The sequence below is a fragment of the Schistocerca nitens genome, chromosome 1 (assembly GCF_023898315.1).
Source record: "Schistocerca nitens isolate TAMUIC-IGC-003100 chromosome 1, iqSchNite1.1, whole genome shotgun sequence".
NCBI classification, from domain to species: domain Eukaryota; kingdom Metazoa; phylum Arthropoda; class Insecta; order Orthoptera; family Acrididae; genus Schistocerca; species Schistocerca nitens.
This window is the reverse complement of record NC_064614.1, coordinates 194,166,569-194,188,701: the sequence shown is the minus strand read 5'-3', so window position 1 is coordinate 194,188,701 and position 22,133 is coordinate 194,166,569. Positions and strand designations below refer to the sequence as shown.

General features: G+C 41.8%; 1 protein-coding gene across 2 annotated transcripts in view; it reads left to right on the top strand.

The window, feature by feature from the left end:
- Nucleotides 1-22,133, top strand: part of LOC126235009 (solute carrier organic anion transporter family member 74D-like) — a 123,420-nt gene that overhangs the window by 76,807 nt on the left and 24,480 nt on the right. For both annotated transcript variants that reach the window (XM_049943755.1, XM_049943748.1), the window contains 2 exons: nt 2,264-2,411; nt 6,054-6,214. In XM_049943755.1, coding sequence (XP_049799712.1) covers nt 2,264-2,411; nt 6,054-6,214 — 309 coding nt within the window. The remainder of the gene's footprint in view (nt 1-2,263; nt 2,412-6,053; nt 6,215-22,133) is intronic.

Sequence of the window (22,133 nt, the reverse complement as noted above, 5' to 3'; positions counted from 1 at the left end):
TCCTCTCTCCCCCCCACCCTCCCAAGCCCGTTGCCTGCCTGCAGTTGCCTAGGAATAATTCACCAGTTATCTCAGTAAAGGCACATGTTTAGAAATCTCAAGAAATGTGGGTCGGAACCAACGAGTGTGTTGCCTAACTGGGGCGCCTTAGAAGTACCCTACGCCGTTTTATTCATGCCATAAGGAGGACGGATAACAGGGAGGCTGAAAAAGGGTAAACACCCTTTGCTGCTTAGGATCACGTTCAAATTGATGTTGAAGGGGCTGTAGTGATTCCACACTGTAGATGAGAGCAAAAATTGTGGTTGCGCTGCATTCCAAATGGGTGCATCATGTTCAGTGGTCCCCTGACCAAAGAAAATTTTAATACTTTTAAGTACATGTTACACAGAAAATCTTAACAATTTAATTACATGTTAGATCACACTGAGAAGTAGACACAGGCTTTCAAGTGCATGGAACAGATGAGTAACGAACAGGATGAGATAACAAGTTCTGAGTCAACTGAAAGCTGTTTACTCCTCAGTGATTTCTAAACACGCCAATGCAGATTATTCTCGACGGTTCGCCAAGGCGACGGGTGTAGAGTTCCGTAACATGTTCTGGAATAGTTTCGAGTGGAAGTTAGAATGACAGTCAAACATTAAGACGATCACATGTCGAGGAAAGTTTCCAAAGGAATATTCCCGACTGACATCGCAGAGGGCCGTGTGTACCCAGAATTAGTGTAGATTGGAATAATAGCCCAGAGAGAGCAGATTAAAAGAAATCACTCGTAGAAAGGAGTAAAGTTTTAACGTTGAACGGCATTACCTTTTTAGTAACGGATTAACGAAAAGCGAAGTTAACTTTGTGACTAACGTTGCGGTACACAGATATGTTACAGAACCGCATCACCCCTTAGCCTATGGGATAAATACCTGCTGGAATGTACGGCGTTAATGCAGAATGGCAGCAGACCGTATTATTCGTTTCGGACCTCTTGATAAGTATGGAGGTGTGATTACTCATGTCAATTACATCGCGATTACGGGCAGCATGGGGTTCACGCCTGAGCCTCAGGACGTGCGCTAGCAGCGCATGTCGGGTGTTTCAAGCGTCAACTTCGCGTCTTAATATCTCGGGATGTAATGGGAATATTGCGATGCAATCAACGCCATTGTGTATGTGCTTTGTCATGCTATGGATTGCTGAAGAAAAAATATAGGAGGTCCATTTAAAAAAAAACATAAGTTTGTGTTAAAAAACACATATGCTTTCGTTTTAGAATGTTTCCAAATATGTACATTCATGGGCCCCAGCCCTACATCGATACCGGTGAAAGTCGTTTTCCAATAGCTGTTATTGTTCCAGAGATATCTTGGGTGGACAAGATAGCTGGGACACCCTGTATACACCGTCATATAATTAATAAAGTAGTGGATATGCGATACGGACTTCCAGCGACTTGTTGTTTGCATGTCACGTCGAGTTGTTGCACTACGCCGGGCAGAAGGAGATCCGACGTGATAATAGTACGTATCCCACGACTTTTGTCGAGTCAGTGTATTTCGGTACAGTACTAAAGAAACTTAATAGTTAAAGGGTAGGATGAAGAAAGACGTAGGTACAATTTTGGTAAGCATTTTTGGAAACAGTGATCAATATAGTATTGTATTTTAACTAAAGTTCAGTCTTGATCACAACAATTATGTCTCAATAACATAGGTGACCGGTTTCTGTTATATTTATTTAACCATCTTCAGACCCATGGCTTCCTCGGAGGATGGTAGGCGGAGCTCTTCGCAGCTGCTACATTGAGCCGTGCGGGATTAGCCGAGCGGTTTAGGGCGCTGCAGTCTTGGACTGTGCGGCTGGTCCCGGAGGAGGTTCGAGTCCTCCCTCGGGCATGGGTGTGTGTGTTTGTCATTAGGATAATTTAGGTTAAGTAGTGTGTAAGCTTAGGGACTGATGACCTTAGCAGTTAAGTCCCATAAGATTTCACACACATTTGAACATTTTTTTGCTACGTTGACTTCGTAGCAGCTGAGGAGAGCTCCGCCTACCATCCTCCAAGGAAGCCATGGGTCTGAAGATGGTTATATAAATATAACCGAAACCCGTCACCTATGTTATCGAAACATAAGTGTTGTGATCAAGCCTGAACTTTAGTTAAAATATAAAGATGGAGGTGAATTCTCGTTCATTAAATGAAATGAAATAGAAGCGTCAATGTGCACTTGTAATATGGGGTAAAGATTACTTTCGTATTTATGTTGTGCAGGTGGAACATGACGTCAGACTGCAACAACGCGTGCTCCTGTGGACCACACGTGACGTTCTCTCCCGTGTGTGACGAGGGCAGCGGCGACACTTACTTCTCCCCGTGTCATGCCGGCTGCAACGACGGCTACGTCATCAATGGTACAACGGTGAGTATTGCAGAGACTTCTTCAGAAACACACTTCAGGTGTTCCAGTGATCATAAAGGAGGAGGGGGGGGGGGGCAAAAGGAAAGAGTATGCACTCAATTGCAGCTCGATAATCTTACTATCAGTGTTTTTCAAGGCTTTTGAGAAGGACTGCATAAGCGTAATAGACCATCTCATTACACTTAATTTAATGGCGATTGCCTGCAACAAAACACAGTGGTTAAACTTTCTGGAAATGAACTGTTGTAGAAGCGATATTGTACTGTTACTAGTTGACCCAATTCAGTGAGGTCGATTTAAAAGTTTCTTGAGACTAAAAGTAGATAAGAAGCGCTCTTGGAAATATCGTGTTCTGGATCTCGTGCAGATGCAAAATGCTGACTTTTACTACAAGCGTTGTCACCAAAGTCTAACACTGAAACGCGAAAACTCATTCATTTTGACTGCGTTCATTGTAGTGTATCTAATGTTATCAAAATATAGGGCAAATCAGGGCATTTAAAAAGAGTATTCTTAGCATGAGAACAGACAAACAGAACGACTTGCGGCGTCACCTCACGAACTTCTTGCAAATAATTGCTACAGCGTCTGCGAATTCTGTGTCATCACTGGAGTATACGTAGTTTATGAGATTTACGGTACGTAATATGGACTCCTTCAAAAGGAATTGCCATTTTCCCTCAGTGGTCACTAGACGAAAAAAAAATTTGCATCTGGACAATACATTTTGAAACGGCTTCCAGCAGTATCGAAAAATAATTTGAGTGATGAGCCCAAGATTTCCAAATGTAATGGCGCAGCGTTTTTACTATGTACTGAAGTTCCTCAAAGCAATTTAGCCCCTTGGAGCAATAATTAATTTGTTGTATATACCGTTGTAAATCGTTTTTATGTGTTATTTTCATTTTCATATCTTTTGTGTATGATTTTTAAATTTTATCAATTTTCTTTAAGTAGGCCAAATGTAATGACTGGATAAATAGCCCAGTACAATAGAACCTCACTACCCCATTTCCTACAGGACCGAGAGCAAGGTCGGAACGCAAGAATGTTCGCATTGTCAGAGGAACACTTTCATTGACCCATAACTTCACAATACGACACAGTACAATTTTAATTTACAGATAGAAATACTGTCTGAAATATAGTTCCGTGTTAAAACAGTACCAGAATGAAAAGAAAACGTAGCCATATCAAAAACTCTTACACGAAAGTGTAACGTACAGTATCTTCTGCACTGTAAAACACATCTCTGTCATATGGTAAAATACTCTTTCTGTGAGTGAAAGTTTGACATCTATACATACCTTACTACAGTATTGCATTGACACACAACTGATTTGCACTTACCTGATTACAACATGAGAAATTACACGGTAAAAAGTTGTGTTCTTAGTCAGGACGACAAAAGTCTGTAATTTTCTTTTGCTCAACAAAGGACGACCTTCATTTGCCGCTATGTTCTGCCAACCCCTAAGCGACAAAATGTCTGTTGAGATAGACGTGGATCTTTGCTCGATGTGAATGGCTCTATCAATGCCTTTTTAGCATCCGTATGAAGTACTCGAGCCGTAGATTCATTGTCTTCAATGTCGTCGACATCTTTCTCGTTGTTTCCGATTGTTCGAGTTACAGCGTCTATGATTTGGTCAACAGTTGCGTTGTGCGTCCAACGTCAGCTGTCCTGTACCACTCACTCACGTAACTGAGCGCAATGTCCGATTCAAAATAGGACGCCACACGTTTTCGTTTAGTTGATGCCCATTAGTATGTTAGAGGAACACCTTGACTAGTTTGTAAAATAAATTCATGCAATTCATGGACAATAACGCTTACCGATCAAGTTAGAAACAAGATATTTAATGTGAAATCTGACTGAACTATTGCACCCAGCAACTGTCAATGGGCTATTGACCAATATCGTGGACGATGCGTCATCCTCAAGTCCAGACCTGACTGTACAGAGGACCGAGCACTTAAACACAAACGCTGGAATTGGGATGGTCTGACTAAATGGGGAGACGGAACATCCGAAGTCGGATTAGCAAAGTTGTACTGTAGCTTTGTCTTACCTGCTGCCGTGGAAATTGTTAAATTAAATTAAGTTATTGTTAAATGTTTACTGCACTACTGGCCATTAATATTGCTGCACCAAGAAGAAATGCAGATGATAAACGGGTATTCATTGGACAAATATATTATACTAGAACTGACATGTGATTACATTTTCACGCAATTTCGGTGCATAGATCCTGAGAAATCAGTACCCAGCAAAACCACCTCTGGCCATAATAACGGCCTTGATACGCCTGGGCATTGAGTCAAACAGAGATTGTATGGCGTGTACAGGTGCAGCTTTAACACGTTACCACTGTTCATCAAGAGTAGTGACTGGCGTATTGTGACGAGCCAGTTGCTCGGCCACCATTGACCAGACGTTTTCAATTGGTGAGAGATCTGGAGAATGTGCTGGCCAGGGCAGCAGTCGAACATTTCGTATATCCAGAAAGGCCCGTACAGGGCCTGCAAAATCGGTCGTGCATTATCCTGCTGAAATGTAGGGTTTCGCAGGGATCGAATGAAGGGTAGAGCCACGAGTCGTAACACATCTGAAATGTAGCGTCCACTGTTCAAGGTGACGTCAATGCGAACAAGAGGTGACGGAGACGTTAACCAATGGCACCCCATACCATCACGCCGGGTGATACGCCAGTATGGCGATGACGAATACACGCTTCCAATGTGCGTTCACCGAGATGTCACTAAACACGAATGCGACCATCATGATGCTGTTAACAGAACCTTGATTCATCCGAAAAAATGGCGTTTTGCCATCCGTGCACCCAGGTTCGTCGTTGAGTACACCATCGCAGGCGCTCCTGTTTGTGATGCAGCGTCAACGGTAACCGCAGCCATGGTCTCCGAGTTGATAGTCCATGATGCTGCAAAACGTCGTCGAACTGTTCGTGCAGATGCTTATTGTCTTCCAAACGTCCCCATCTGTTGACTCAGGGATCGAGACGTGCCTGCACGATCCGTTACAGCCATGCGGATAAGATGCCTATCATCTCGACTGCTAGTGATACGAGGTCGTTGGGATCCAGCACGGCGTTCCGCATTACCCTCCTGTTCCCACCGATTCCATATTCTGCCAACAGTCATTGGATCTCGACCAAGGCGAGCAGCAATGTCGCGATACGATAAACCGCAATCGCGATAGGCTACAATCCGACATTTATCAAAGTCGGGAACGTGATGGTACACATTTATCCTCTTTACACGAGGCATTACAACAACGTTTCACCAGGCAACGGCGGTCGACTGCTGTTTGTGTATGTGAAATCGCTTGGAAACTTTCCTCATGTCAGCACGTTGTAGGTGTCGCCACCGGCGCCAACCTTGTGTAAATGCTCTGAGAAGCTAATCATTTGCATATCACAGCATCTTCTTCCTATCGGTTAAATTTCACGTCTGTAGCACGTCATCTTCGTGGTGTAGCAATCTGAATGTCCAGTAGTGTACTTAAGCAACTATATTTTTCACATTTCTTTTTATTTCCTTTTGTGGTACATCTCCCTGGAGGAATTGTAGTAGTAGGAGCTATACATTACTAGCGAAACCAGCACCATATCTGCCGCGCAGGTGTTCGGCAACTGCAGCTGCTTGCCGGGGTCTGGGACAGCGACGGCAGGTCCCTGCCCGACGGACTGTGCCTCCGTCTTCATTGCCTTCCTCGTCACTCAGAGCGTCCTCCAGTGCCTGGAGGCGAGCGGACGCGCGGGGAACGCACTGCTGCACTTCAGGTCAGTCAGAGGCTGCGCGCACCCAGCATCTCGTACGTAGTGGCGGCTGGCACTTTTCCGTATGTGGGGCTAGCGGTTAGTACCCTATCATATGACCCAATAAAACAAAGCTGGTAGCAACGAAACCTTTAGAAACGCTTCTACTATCATTTAGTGGTTCAGCCACCCTGTGCATCTGTAACATCCATGGAAGACGTCCTAAGGCAGACAGAAATACTTAATTCGGTCTTCTGAAATTGTTACTTCCTCCAACATGCATCTTGTGGAAAAATCACGATAGGAAAAATCAGGTAAATTCAATCTACACATTGGCTCTCCTACAGACGCTCGTCCCGGGTAACATCCGCTAATGGAACTGTAAATCGGGAAACTGTAGTGGTACAAGAAGTATAAACAACATGTCTCACACACGTTCAGTGTATGATCGTAGATTTAAAAGGCGGTAGCGTTTAACATGTGGATAATCATCACATCATTATCATCAATTATCATCGTTCATCATTATTAGCCGGCCGGGGTGGCCGAGCGGTTCTAGGCGCTACAGTCTGGAACCGCGCGTCCGCTACTGACTCAGGTTCGAATCCTGCCTCGGGCATGGATGTGTGTGATGTCCTTCGGTTTGTTAGGTTTAAGTAGTTCTAAGTTCTAGGGGACTGATGACCACAGAAGGTAACTCCCATAGCGTTCAGACCCTTTTGAACCATCATTACTATTATTAATCTTATTGTTATTATCATAATCATCAGACCCCTTTTGAAATCCCATGATGAATAAATGCCTCCACCAGACTTTCTCAAACGTTGCGATAGACGATAGGTATCCATGCTAGTTTCGTGTATGTTGTGTATGTCACCTACCCTCTTGCGATCTTTTCCCTGCCCACCTTAATTTTCTTTTCATTGCGTTCATAACTGCGTCTTCCACTGTTTTCCTCATATATTTATCTCCTTCTCTGTCTATTCTACTAATTTCCAATATGCTTCTCTCCATTGAAAAAACACTGAATTTTTGAGAGGTGACGAATTTAATTTCCATCTCGCACACAAAAAAGTCAGAGCACTGAGCAACACAACAGAAGCTTTATTTTGAAAGCATTACCTGGATTGCCAATAACTGTCCATGTTACTTTTATTCTTCCGTTTATTTCTGTTTCCGTCCATTCACTTTTTCTGTTCAGATACCAAAACCCAATTGCCGCAGTTACTTGACTGTTATTTTCTTACCTATTAGTTTACAGATCATTTTTTGAGTCTGATAGTAATTTATTTTCACGTTTACTTTTGAATATTCTCTATTACATTCTTCCTTTACCTGTTGAAGCTTGTGCATAGCACAACCAAAAAGTGAAATGTCAGGAACAAAGTGTAGAAGTATCTAATGTGTTGTACTTATCCGTATTTAGTCTTCGTTTTCTCAGTTCATTGATCTGAAGATATTCACTACATCTTTTGACAGTAGTTGAAGCTGTCTGTCTGATTCCTTTTTCAGTTGCCAATGGTTTACTGTACTGAAGAACTGTAATGGCAGTTGTGACACTGATGTACGTATTTTTCAATATAGGTCAAGGGGGAAACAAACATGGTAAGTCACTTTTTTTTGCGAAAGTGAGTTATTGATACAACTCGATTTACACTCGTCATATGCATCAGCTGAGAGGCTAAAACTGAACAAAGAAATATACAGCGAGTTGAGAGATATGAACATCCAAGGTGTTACTGTGAGGGGAAAGAAGCAGGTAAGTTAATTTTTCAGGGCAAAGAAGAGGTAAATAAGTGGTGACTCATACGGCTACGAGAGCTTAGAGCAAACAGTATTCTGAAATTCTGATGTACCCTCTCCATCGCCCCCCCCCCCTTCCCCCACCAGTAAATTGGAGGCAAGGAAAAAAATAAAAAGAAAGGGGGTATGCTATGTATTCGTTTAGTACACATGTTCTTGCAGCAAGTAAATACTATATCTTTATTATGAATGGGAAGAAAAGCGCAAAAGTGACGTCATTCCTCTCTCAGTTCATTGCAAATACCTTGGATTAGGACACTACAGAGAAGGAATGGTCAGTATTCAGGAATTAACAGGAACGATCATTCGAATCAAAAAAGTGTAGTAACCATGTGCTCTAGAATGCATATCTTAAGAGATATGAGCACGTGTTCAGTAGAAAAAAACGTTTCACAGTAGCGAATATGTGTAAGTGCTCGTTGCTCTTAAGGTATGCATTCTACAGCTCATGTTTACTGCAATTTTTTGCTTCGAATGGTCGTTCCTGTCATCTCCACAAATACTGACCATTCCTCGTGGGACCTTTTGTACATTTTGTGGTGGTCAAAATAAAAACTTTGCCGCCTTCCACATCATTCATTTTGTAACACTGTCAAATTAGTAGACTGAAGAAGATCAAGGTTACATTCCCTGTGCATGGCCTTCCGAACTTCGAGTGCGATAAAAATTTTGGATCATGGAGCGCAAAGGCACTGATGGAAACACCTGAAGATTTCCAAGAAATGATCGAAGCATCCAGATACAAGCCATCTCCTTTGACTGTGGTCTGTGATAATCCAGAAATGGAAAACACTGTTGGACTCAAAGAACGCTTCATAATGCCTTTTAAAAAGTCGACCTATTAAGATATCATCAATTTACTCCAGACGCTGCCGTATCCTTAAATATCAAACGAGTTATCACAAAGGAATGCAAACTGGCTTCATAAGAAAACCATGAAAATGTCATCCAACAAATAGGCTGTTTTAACTGTCCATAATATATTTGACTGCATAATTTCTTACTTGTCTAATGCACAACAGCTTTGTAGTTTTCTTCTGGTTACTGTTATCTAACGAGAACAAACCTGTAGTTTTTTCTAGGTCTCGTTCCAATTCCCATACTAAAATACCTATAATGATTGATTACGTTTTTCCGTCCTGATGCTATGGAGTTCTTCAATCAGCTGCATCACAGCTAAATATTCACTACATTTATACTATCGCTGTATTATCACAACCAGAAATTCGTTTAGTCGAGATTATAGTGGAATTATTGCGTCTGTTTCGCTTGACTTACGTGTTTCTTTTCTCTTGCAGTGTGATTTTTGACTGGATTTTGGGAATTAACTTCCTTGTGGGAACACTCTGGATGCCAATAAAGCTATTTTCACATTAGATGCTTCCGAGACTTTTATTTTATGAAATAAACAGTATTTTATGTTCTTATATATTGACGTTATCACATTCATATATTAAAATCGTTTTTTTAAGTCTCATAATAATTGACGTAACTGGTACTTTCTCCTGGCTCTTCATATCTTGTAAAAATTTCCATTTTTACTACATAACTAACATTAAGCTATATGGACACTACTGCTCGAAAAAAAATGTGTAATGATCGCAAACTCACTCCCGTAATTTAATTCCTTTTTCAAAATCAAAGAAACCCCAGTAAAACAAGCAGTTAACAGTTATTACGTGATTTGTAATTTGATTCACTACTTCTAAGTAGTCAGTTGTGCTGCATATACTTCTAAGGCTAGATAGTTTCTTCGTTTAGTTAGAACTCAATATTCCTTTATGCAATTGGTGATAGTACTAATGAATATTTTGTGCTTGGCGGAGAGGGGGCTAATTTTTAGTATCTTGCCTTCTGCAGCAGAAAAATTATACCATCTTTATTGATAACAGTCACCATTTGCCTCTGTGCTTTTTTATTATTTCCACTATTACGATTTTGGCTTTTGAGTCGTGTAACGAGGAAAATGAAAATAAAATGTATAAAAGGTTAAATGAATGGCATAATGTGACCATATGTGAAAAACACGGCGGGGTGCAACTTTATTTACGAAATGTGTACTTCTTAGATATTTCTGATTAACGTGTCGTCTTCAGAATATTACTTTTTTCTTTTGTTGTTATTTTAATTCCCCGTGAAGGGGCGGGGCGCACCCAGATAAAACCGCTATTCAGCCAAGGGTTTTACGCATCTAATATAAGTTTTAAAGTATATAAAAGGAGATAAAAATTAACCATTTTTTAAAATGCAAATTTGGTGGATTTTTAAAACTTTTTACATGATTTTATTTTACATTTAAAATATAATCATTAACGGTAATAAAGCTGATATGACACAATGGTCATGGTGGTAAATCATGCTAATAATCATGATCATGACGGAAGTTGATTTGTGAGAACGACTATAGGGCTTGTGGTAACACGGGGTCCGGAACCGCGCTGGTGCTACGGTCGCAGGTTTGAATCCTGCCTCGGGTATGAATGTGTGTGATGTCCTTCGGTTAGTTAGGTTTAAGTAGTTCTAAGTTTAGGTGACTTATGACCCCAGATGTTAAGTCTAATAGTGCTTGGAGTTATTTCAACCGTTTTTGGTACCATGGGTAACCACTGAAAGTCATCGAGGGGGAGGAAGGGGATGGCTGGGAACTGGGTGGTGAGAGATGGGGAGTTGTGACTAGGATGGAAAGGGCATACATCAGGACGGATTTCATCGTTGCGTAGTTGGGGTTGGTTGAATTTCCAGTGGGAGAGGGTGGGTACTGCATGAAGGTGCATGAAAGCTGGTATACAGATGTAATGATGCAGCAGGGTGACTGGTTTGGTTGGTATACTGAGTGCCGGAGTCGATTTTGTGATTAATGCCTTTGATCCGCAGGTGCTCCAAGAAAAGAAGGTGTGGGAAGTGGATGAATTGGTGTAGGATACGAGTTGGCGAAGGTAGGTGGTAAATACACTCTACGACAGAAAAAAAAACGACACACCACGAAGGAATTACACGAATGCGACAGTAATAGGTGGAAGTGATATACATGTACAAAGAAACAAATGATTATAATATCAGAAATATTGGATGATTTATCCAACAGAAAGAGTTTCACAAATTGAGCAAGTCAATAACGCATTGGTCTACCTCTGAACCTTATGAAAGCAGTTATTCGACTTGGAATTGATTGAAAAACTTCTTGAATGTCGTCCTGAGGGACATCTGGCCAAATTCTGTCCAGTTGGCGTCAAAATCCCGAGCTGGCTTGCAATCAGGGGCAGCAAGACGAGGCGTAGAATATCTTCGATGTACCGCTGTTTTGTAAGGGTGCCGCGGATGGCATCCAAACAGGTCTTGCTATCAGAAGAAATGGTACCCCACACCATCAGTCCTGGTTGTCGGGTCGCATGGCGGAGGAGAGTCAGATTGGTATCCCATCAGTGCCTGGGGCGCTTCCAGACACGCCTTCGCAGGACATCGGGGCTCAGCTCAAAGTGGGACTCATCACTGACGGTAATTCTACTCCAGTTAATGAGATTCCAGACCGAAGACGTGTCTGAAGATATCCCGGACACCGGTGGGATACCAGCCTGATTGTCGCACGCCAAAGGGTGTGACAGCCAGGAGTAATGGTCTGAAGTGCCTTTTTTTCATAGCAGGACCCCTTTGACAGTCATCCGCAGCATCCATAAAACATAACGGTACATCGACGATATTCTACGCCCCGTTTCGTTGCCCTTCACGGCAAGCCATCCTAGGCTTACATTTCACAAAGATGATTCCCACTTCCACACGGCAAGAATTCCTACTGCTTGTGTAATTGCTTGCCATACCATATCTCCGCCAGCAAGATCACCGAATCTGTCCCCAATAGGGGACATGTGCGACAGTGTGGGGAGAGGCCTCCAACCGGCTCGGGACTTTGGTCATCGACTCGTCAGTTAGACAAAATTTGGTACGATTACCCTCCAGAGGACATCCAATAACTCCGTCAGTCAAAGCAAAGCCGGATAATTGCTTCCTTAAATACCAGAGGTGAACCAAAGCGTTACTGAGTTGGTCAATTTGTGAAGCTCTTTCTCTTGAATAAATCATCCATTTTTTCTGAAATTGTAGTCATTTATTTGACTGTATACGTACATCACATCTACCGATTTCCGTCCTATTCGAATATTTCCTTTGCGGTGTGCCGTTAATTCTAGTCTTGGAGCGTGTTACATATTCTTACATGTACGTATGAACAAGATGTCTCGTCGGAAACTATGAAAACAGATCATACGCTTCGTTTGCATTTAACACTATACACGGCACTTAAATGTTATACCCTGTTGTGAATTAATGTAAGCAAACACAGTGGCGTGGTTCGCACAAAACATTTCTGCTCAAGAAATGAGAGTGTTATTCGCTTGTGACCGCTCAGAGACTGTTGTTAAACCCACAACGATATAAGATATTGAATGTTTGTGTTACATAGGTAGTCTTTTGTGCAACATTGTTCTAGTTTTGGGGAATTTCATTCGTTGGAGCTCCGTAATCTAATTTGCAAATTCCTTTTGTATTATTTTGTTTGCAGCCTTAAGCGTTTCTACCGAAATACATAATTTATATTCGTCTCATCCTGAATGGCGTTACACAGCTCACCTAACATTTCAAATAAAAATTTCATTACAAATTATCCGTGTTTCTGAATAATCGCTTGAGTTATACTAATATTTTAAATAATTGTAATTTTTCTACAATTTTGACTTTGACGTGAACAAATGTTATTTCGTGCACGTAAACTGATAACAAAAGACGAATCCCCGGCATCTTATAACGATACATGAAGTCTAAGTCGAACGAATAGGACCCTAGATTTACCTGATGTGAGTGCATTGAGCTCTCCGTGTTGTTAGATCTAATGACTTTGCTGAGTTGCAGGTAATACCTTTTAATGTAATGTAATTTAATTGAATATAATGATACGCTTTTAATGTGATCTTTGCAGATTAAAATTGTGCACTGGACTGAAAAATGGAGTCGAACGCGGACTGTGGGACTGCCCCCAAGTCCAGCTGAGAACGACACAGTTCCCATCACATGCTTTTCGATATCATCATTACCTTTCACTCTTACAAGTCACTATCTGCACGCATTTTATACAACGTGACATATTTTCCCGCGAACGTAAAGTTCAGATTTCGAGATGCGGGCCGGCCGAAGTGGCCGTGCGGTTAAAGGCGCTGCAGCCTGGAACCGCGAGACCGCTACGGTCGCAGGTTCGAATCCTGCCTCGGGCATGGATGTTTGTGATGTCCTTAGGTTAGTTAGGTTTAACTAGTTCTAAGTTCTAGGGGACTAATGACCTCAGCAGTTGAGTCCCATAGTGCTCAGAGCCATTTGAACCATTTCGAGATGCGGCACAGCATATTCCATTAACATGCAATGCCAAAAAAAAAAAAAAAAAAAAAAAAAGTACACCCGTTTACAAGTTTCTAATTCTACACCTACATGGAAACTCTGCAAATCACATTTCAGTACCTGGCAGAGGGTTCATCGAACAACCTTCACAATTCTCTATTATTCCAATCTCGTATAGCGTGCGGAAAGAATGAACACCTGTATCTTTCCGTACGAGCTCTGATTTCCCTTATTTTATCGCGATGATCGTTCCTCCCTATGTAGGTCGGTGTCAAAAAAATATTTTCGCATCCGCAGGAGAAAGTTGATGATTGGAATTTCGTGAGAAGATTCCGTCGCAACGAAACACGCCTTTCTTTTAACGATTTCCAGCACAAATCCTGTATCATTTCTGTGACACTCTCTCCCATATTTCGTGATAATACAAAAAGTGCTGCCTTTCTTTGAACTTTTTCGACGTACTTCGTCAGTCTTATATGGCAAGGATCGCACACTGCGCAGTAATATTCTAAAAGAGGACGGACAAGCGTAGTGCAGGCAGTCTCCTTAGTAGGTCTTTTACATTTTCTAAGTGCCCTTCCGATAAAACGCAGTCTTTGGTTAGCCTTCCCCACAACATTTTCTATGTGTTCCTTGCAATTTAAGAATTTAAGCTGTTCGTAATTGTAATACCTAGGTATTTAGTTGAAATTACTGCTTTTAGATTAGACTGATTTATCGTGAACCGAAGTTTAACGAGTTCCTTTTAGCATTAATATTGTTGACCTCACACTTTTCGTTATTTAGGGTCAACTGCCACTTTCCGCACCATTCAGATATTTTTTCTAAATCGTTTTGCAGTTTGTTTTGATCTTCTGATGACTTTATTAGTCGATAAACGACAGCGTAATCTGCAAACAACCGAAGAAGGCTGCTCAGATTGTCTACCAAATCGTTTATGTAGATAAGGAACATCAAAGGGCCTATAGCACTACCTTGGGGAATGCCAGAAATCACTTCTCTTTTACTCGATGACTTTCCGTCAATTACTATGCACTGTGACCTCTCTGACAGCAAATCGCAAATCGAGTCACATAACTGAGACAATATTTCATAAGCACGCAATCTCACTACGAGCCGCTTGTGTGGTACAGTGTCAAAAGCCTTCCGGAAATCCAGAAATACGGAATCGATCTGAAATCTCATGTCAATCGCACTCAGCGCTTCATGGGAACAAAATGGTTCAAATGGCTCTGAGCACTATGGGACTCAACTGCTGAGGTCATTAGTCCCCTACAACTTAGAACTAGTTAAACCTAACTAACCTAAGGACATCACACACATCCATGCCCGAGGCAGGATTCGAACCTGCGACCGTAGCGGTCTCACGGTTCCAGACTGCAGCGCCAGAACCGCGCGGCCACTTCGGCCGGCCATGGGAATAAAGAGCTACTTGTGTTCCACAGGAACGATGTTTTCTAAACCCATGTTGACTGTGTGTCAAATGGTTCAAATGGCTCTGAGCACTATGGGACTTAACTCCTTCTAAGATGATCAGTCCCCTAGAACTTAGAACTACTTAAACCTAACTAACCTAAGGACATCACACACATCCATGCCCGAGGCAGGATTCGAACCTGCGACCGTAGAGGTCGCGCGGTTCCAGACTGTAGCGCCTAGAACTGCTCGGCCACCTCGGCCGGCGACTGTGTGCCAATAGAGCGTTTTCTTCGAGGTAATTCATAATGTTCGAACACAATATATGTTCTAAAATCCTGCTACATATCGACCTTAACGATATGGGCCTGTAATTTAGTAGATTATTCCTACTACCTTTCTTGAATGTTGGTGTGACCTGTGCAACTTTCCGATCTTTTGGTACGGATCTTTCGTCGAGCGAACGGTTGTATATGATTGTTAAGTATGGAGCTAATGCATCAGCATACTCCGAAAGAAACCTATCTGATATACAGTCTGGACCATGTGAGGTAACGGGCGAGTTGTCGCGCCCTGGAAATATTATATGTTCGGAATTGGGGCGGCCGCACAGAGCGCTCGTCAAAGCCGCGGCCTGGCAGCAAACACGTGGTGGCAAACGTTAGCCGGACGAGAGGGGTAGCCCCAGCGCATGGCCCAGCCGTGTGGCTGGGAATTCCGCTGTGACGAGGACGGTGCTTTGTGTCGACGAAGGAGGTGTCTATGCCGGGATTGCCAGAGATGGCGGACTTTGTGAAACCGTAATGGCAGACATTTCACAGTTAGTATAGAAATCAATAGCAGCCAGATGAATCATGATACCTCAAAAAGAAACATGTACATCACTATTTCTTGCACGACGATTCTGATGGTGTAATCAGATTTACAATATCTCTATTAGTTTAAAGTTTAGCATCCAACGGGAAATTATACAAGTAACACCCAGAAACGAATTTCCAAAATATAAACGCTTCATCTGATTTTGTCAATCGCCGTGTCTTTAGAAAGCTATTAGTGTAAACCTAAATTGGTATGAATTACAGGCATGTAACTTAAACAGTACATGAGCTATTGGAGGTCACAGTACCCGCTTACTATCGATCACGTCAGGCCATAAGTACTCCACAGTTACACGAAAAAACAGTAGCAGCATGCTTATAAATATATTTATTCATCTATGCCTTTGTTTATATCCAATATATACTATTAATGAAGAAATTGGTTAAATATTTACCGTGTTTTAGAAAGCACAGAGACATTAGGCTACTGGCCTATCTTTTGTTACTATTCCTTTGATATATGTTTATTTAATTTGTTTATGTATTTAGTAATGTGTGTTAGAGCGTGTTTATGGTCCAGCCGTAGGAATATTTATTTTTTTGTATGTGCTTAAATATGTTTGTGAGTGTACGTTAGCTTGGAGAGATGGAGGGAGCGCTCTAGCCAATCAGAGCGCTCGTTAAAGGTGAGACTGTATGGAAGTGGGGAAGGAGGTTTTTCGAAAGAGGACACGGGGGTAGTTCTGGGGCGTGTGCCGCGAGGGACACTCTCACAGGACGGAAAAGGGCTGGACGCGACGGCGCGGCGGTCGCGAGAGAGAATTGGAGAGAGCGGGGCGGTTTGCGCGTTGTCGCGAGAGATAGAAATACTGCGGAGTGCCGACTTGTGAACTTGTGAGATTTCCGTGGCCTCTACAGTGAAGACGGAGTGTGCGTTTAGAAATGAATATCTCGCGAACTGTGTTGTTGTTCATAACTAATTACATGCTGTAGGAATCTATTGTTTCCTTATATTTTATTTAATTGCTGGACCATCGACACCACTGCTACGGCCGCAGGTTCGAATCCTGTCTCGGGCATGGATGTGTGTGATGTCCTTAGGTTAGTTAGGTTTAAGTAGTTCTACGTTCTAGGGGACTGATGACCACAGTTGTTAAGTCCCATAGTGCTCAGAGCCATTGGAACCATTTTGAACCATTGACACCAATAAGTGTTTTGCAGAAATATACCGCATTCTCAAAAGTACTACTGTCGTGCTCATCATTTAAAATTGTTAAGAAAGTACCTGCAGATATTATTTAATTGCAAACTTTCATTTATAAACGTCTTTGTTACATTCTAAATTCGTAATTGCCGAGTGATAGGAGCTTCGACCATTCGATTCATGTGTATATTCATATTGTATACTGTAGACGCAGCAGTATTTTGCCTGTAATACGGCAACTACGTATCCCAGCCCCTAGACAACGAAACCAGCCAAGAGTTTTAATATTGCAACTCGGAGTCGTAGGGTAGGTGGTAGAGGGCCATTCATTTCATTCATTATTGTTTGAAAGCCCGCTACCAGGAGACTTGCTTTTATTAAGTGTTTTAAGCTGCTTCACTACTCCGAGGATGTTTACTTCTACGTTACTCATGTTGGCTGCTGTTCTCGACTCGAATTCTGGAATATTTACTTCGTCTTCTTCACTCGGCATTTATTGTTGCAACAGTGTATATCGAGTCATGAAATGATTAAATATACAGATCAATAGCACAAGCAGTTCTGAGGTACCAGTCACCAACCCACGGTGGAACACCCATATTAGTATGCATTCACGGACGTAAATGCGGGAAATGACTCCGGTCGATCGTACTGAAGGCGAATACTGTCCTGGGATGCTTTATGGCACACGAGTCAACCTCGGCCCATCATATCCCACAAATGCTCGATTTCAGACAGGTCTGGAGATCGAGCTGGCTAGAGAACCTGCTGCGTGTCTTGCAGGACTTGTTTAGTTTCACGGGCGGTATGTGGTCGAACATTATCCTGTTGGAACAACATACAAACTTCCTGGTGCAAACACGGCAAAAGAACGTATCTAAGAACATTCTCCACATAGGTGCTGTTTAACTTCCCCTCTAGGAACACCAAATGTGAACGAGAGTTGTAGCTTATCGCACCCCATATCATAAGCCCTGGGATGGGTGCGGCGGTAACTAGCAGTTACTGCTGACTAGAGTTGCTCTTTTAAACAGTCTCCCGTGAGAGAAAACAAGTTGCATCTTTACCTGTGGTTACTCGTACTTTACGTACTTGGCCAAGCGCGGCTCTGTTTAAAAAGAATAGCTCGATGTAGTCTAGCGTCGAGTCGCGCACGGTCGCTTTCATATCCTGCTGCTAATTCGCTATAAATAATGACGTGTAGCTGTGGTCCTGCAGTTAAATAGTCTATGCATTGGCTAGAATTGAGAGTTCATAAAATACACAGAAACCCAAAGAACAAGTTAAATGAATAGTTTAATAACAAGGGTTGTATTTTAACACCTATGATTGATGTAGACGACAGAGAAACATGTTGAATAATGATTATCCATGAACGGATATCACAAATAAGCGGGAAGTGGTCCTACAGTATCCAGCCAAAATACAGACAGAAAATACTCCTATCAATTGCAGTAAAGTTACGTTGAGAGCGTTACGACATTGGTTGCGAAATCCTCAAATTAAACAGTCACCGAAACACGTGAAAATAAAGTTCATTTCCTAATCACAATACACGAAATATCCACCAGCTCAAAATAGTTAAGAGTTCAATATGATGATTCACAAATCAGCACACGTGATACAAAGAATAGTAAAACATACTCTGTTTATTCTCAGTTACGGACGTAGTTAGAGTCCTAGCACATTCACACCCCTCGAAATACGAAGTCCCTCCAAAAGTTCAGGTATGGTAGTTGCTGTTCACAGCCCACAATCTATCAGCCGTACAATCGAATGAAGCACTGTATCACAGGCAGGTCTGCCATCTTTAAGAACGAACGTAGAAGTGGTCAAAATCGCTTCCCTGAGCTTTACACTCGAAAACTCTGTCTCCAAGACACTCCCGTAGTATTCCGTTACTGTCTGCTTTCCCATTGGCTGAAGGGCATCCTCACCAACAATGCATCGTTCTCAGATTCAACAGACATGATCTGATCCATCTTGACCACTTCCTGAACTAAACTAAAATACTACAACAATAATTAAATGAAGAAATCATAAGCATTCGGTTACACTAAGATCATTTACAACAAATATAGATAATAACTGGTTTATAAATAAATAAGCCAGCATTCTTGCACGTGTATTCATGGTAAATGGCAACAGATTGTCGTTAAATACATTTTAAACAATTATTTATACCTTCTTGACAAAGGTATTTTGTATTTCTTTTCAACTGTGGTGTCCACTAACACTCGCGATTCACCAGTTTGAAATCAGCACAATTTTTAATAACATTTGTAATCAACATTTAAATAAATTTACTGGCAAAATAGTAAACTGTAATAACTACAAAAGTACGACAATATATGAGGTATTTCATGCTATATTCATTAGCTGTGTAAATATATACGTTACAGTATTCCCAATAGTTGACGAACATTTGCATAATGAAAAGATTTAAAAGGCATCGTAAATCAATAAACAAAATAGGTACAGATATGTAGCTTTTAGGGAAAATACCTACTGTGCAATCCTATCATCTGATGTATCATTTGTTGAAATGGTGTGAAACATTTGAACGTTGGTAATTCAGAGGCTCATTATGAGTATGTTATTCACTGTGAAATATTAACTTCTGTAGATTTAAAGATATTGAGATCTTTCTGTGTAATTGGGCGCATCTAATTTTCCTGAGATCGCAAATGTATTCAGGTTTGCATTAATATTTGATGTGAGTACTGTCAAATTTCAAAGATCTATAAGAAGTTATGTTTCAGCTTGTCTGACACTTCGCCATGTCTTAGAGTATTGTCTTCTGCACAGAGGTAATGCGGGAGACAGCCGTCACAATTCCCCGAACCAGGAGTTTCCCTATTTCCGACGACGCTGCTAGTCTTTGCACCTGTACTTGCTCTGCCGTAACTGCCATGGCGCGCCTTGAGACCTGCGCCCGCTAGCGTCCAACCATATAACAAAATCATCTTACATCGGACCAATTCCGGGTGCCCGATTAGCTCGCATAAATACGTATAATATTACACACTTACACTTAATGCGGCACATTAGCTCGCTAATTTGGTACATTAAGTCGCACCTTATTTGACATACTTTCATAACAGAATACATACATAACACAATAAATAGAATACCGTACTTATGTTTCAGAACAATGGTGTAAGTATCTGTGTTGAGATGTATGAAACGGTATGTAGCTCCTAGGAGCGTCGTAACATCTTAACCACCAACATTTACTTAATCTGTCGCAAATTATAAAAATTACGGCGTATTAATTAAATGCCGAAATAAAAATATAAACTTTCAAGTAACTTTCGAGCTACCCCTACCTATTCAAAAGTTTTTGCCACTTTTAAGCTCATTTCAGCACCTTTTGCTTTGACTACATCGTAGCACTTCACTAACAAACTAAGCGCATGATCGGTTTTCTACGTCTAAGTTCAGACCGTTCGCAGACCAGCCGCTCCTGACGAAATTCATGACCCCTTGGCCACGTACTGCTTCTTAACCTGCGTCAATCCGCAGTCCTCGTCAGTGCTGAAGGATGATAGCCGTCGAAATGCGGCTGTGGTAGAGTTACAGTAATCATAGATTAGTCTCTGACAGCCGTCCCCGGTGGAATCGATACATTCACAAGAGGATAGAAAGACAAAACAGATTTATAGCATAGGCAAAACACATTTGATTCAGCCTGACATTTGTAACACTGTTCCCACGTTCCACCAGAAAGCACGTCTTTCGTCTAGGAAGCTCGATACACACCATACATCAGTTAACATTTATCATTTCTCAACTACTTTATCTCATGTAATAAGAAACTTTAATACAAATTCTACCCTGTGCAGAAATCGCCAATTAAACTTTCCTCACGTCTCAGGGAATAGCTGAATCGCACATTCAGCAAATGTTCACTCATATTTGCACTAAAATCCCACTATCCCCAGAATTTTTCAACTTAAATCTATTCAAAAAACCTTCCATTAAAATACATATTATATAATTAATCAACATAATGACCTTCCAGGGTAGCCGAGAGGGCTAACGCGCTGCTTCCTGGACTGGGGTAGGCGCGCTGGCCCCGGATCGAATCAGCCCGGCGGATTAACGACGTAGGGCCTGTGTGCCTGCCAGCCTGGATGTGGTTTCTAAGTGGTTTTCCACATCACACTAGGTGAATACCGGGCTGGTCCCCACGTTCCGCCTCAGTTACACGACTCGCAGACATTTGCAACACATTCGCACTATTCCATGGCTTAGATTAGACATATACAGCTGGGGTGGCGGCAGGAAGGGCATCCGGCCACCCCATAAACTTACCATGCCACATCCTATTAACCATGGCCGACCCTGCGTAACTGCGGGACAAGGCTCAGACAACGAAAGAAAGAAAGAAAGAATTAATCAACAGAATATACCACCAAAAAATCTGCTTATACTCCCACAAGCAATTAAAATTTTAATGAGGTCTGAAGACCTCCATGCTCTAAATTTTGTGTGAACAATAATTACAAATGAATTACTTCTAGCACATGGGAGGCCTATCCAAAATACTACAAGCAACACATACAAATAACGACTCAGAATTATCCCCCACATATTACGTAAAAAATTCATATTTGTCTTCCACATAAATAATGAGATCAATTACATTCTACCGACCTCCTCACACCAAGATTTGTACAGCCAGAAATTCACCCTTCACACAAAACAGAAGTAACCCCCAAAAATCCTATAAACTACATATTAAAATTACCATATATACAAGGGCGAATCAAAAAGTAAGATAAACTTCCAAGTTACGGCCATTTATTAAACCACACACACATAGGCAACACGTCTGTGACCACAGGCATTGTTAGTTAAAATTTTCACATAGTCCCCAAGAAACTGTAAACATTTCTCGGGACGGGTAACCAAATTTTTAATTCCCGATGTGTAGAAATCGCCTCCAACTTTATATAACCACTTGTGTACAGCTGCTTTCATCTCCTCATCGTTTCGGAATCGTCGTCCCACGAGATCCTCTTTCATCTTGCCGAACGCCTCATAATCGCATGACGCTAGGTCTCAACTGTATGGAGGATGTTGCCATACCTCCCAGTTGAATAGCTGCAACAGTTCGCGTTTGGCAGGCAGAGTCGATGTTACGTTGTCGTGCATCAAACTCACACCGGCACTCACTTTTCCCCTCCGCATTTCTTTAATTTCCTTACGCAACCGTTTGGCAGTACGAAGCAGAGTTTACTGTCGTGCGACACACCCTCCATGTCAAAGAGCACTGTCGCCATCACCTTTTCCGCTCAAAGTTGGACGTTGGTCG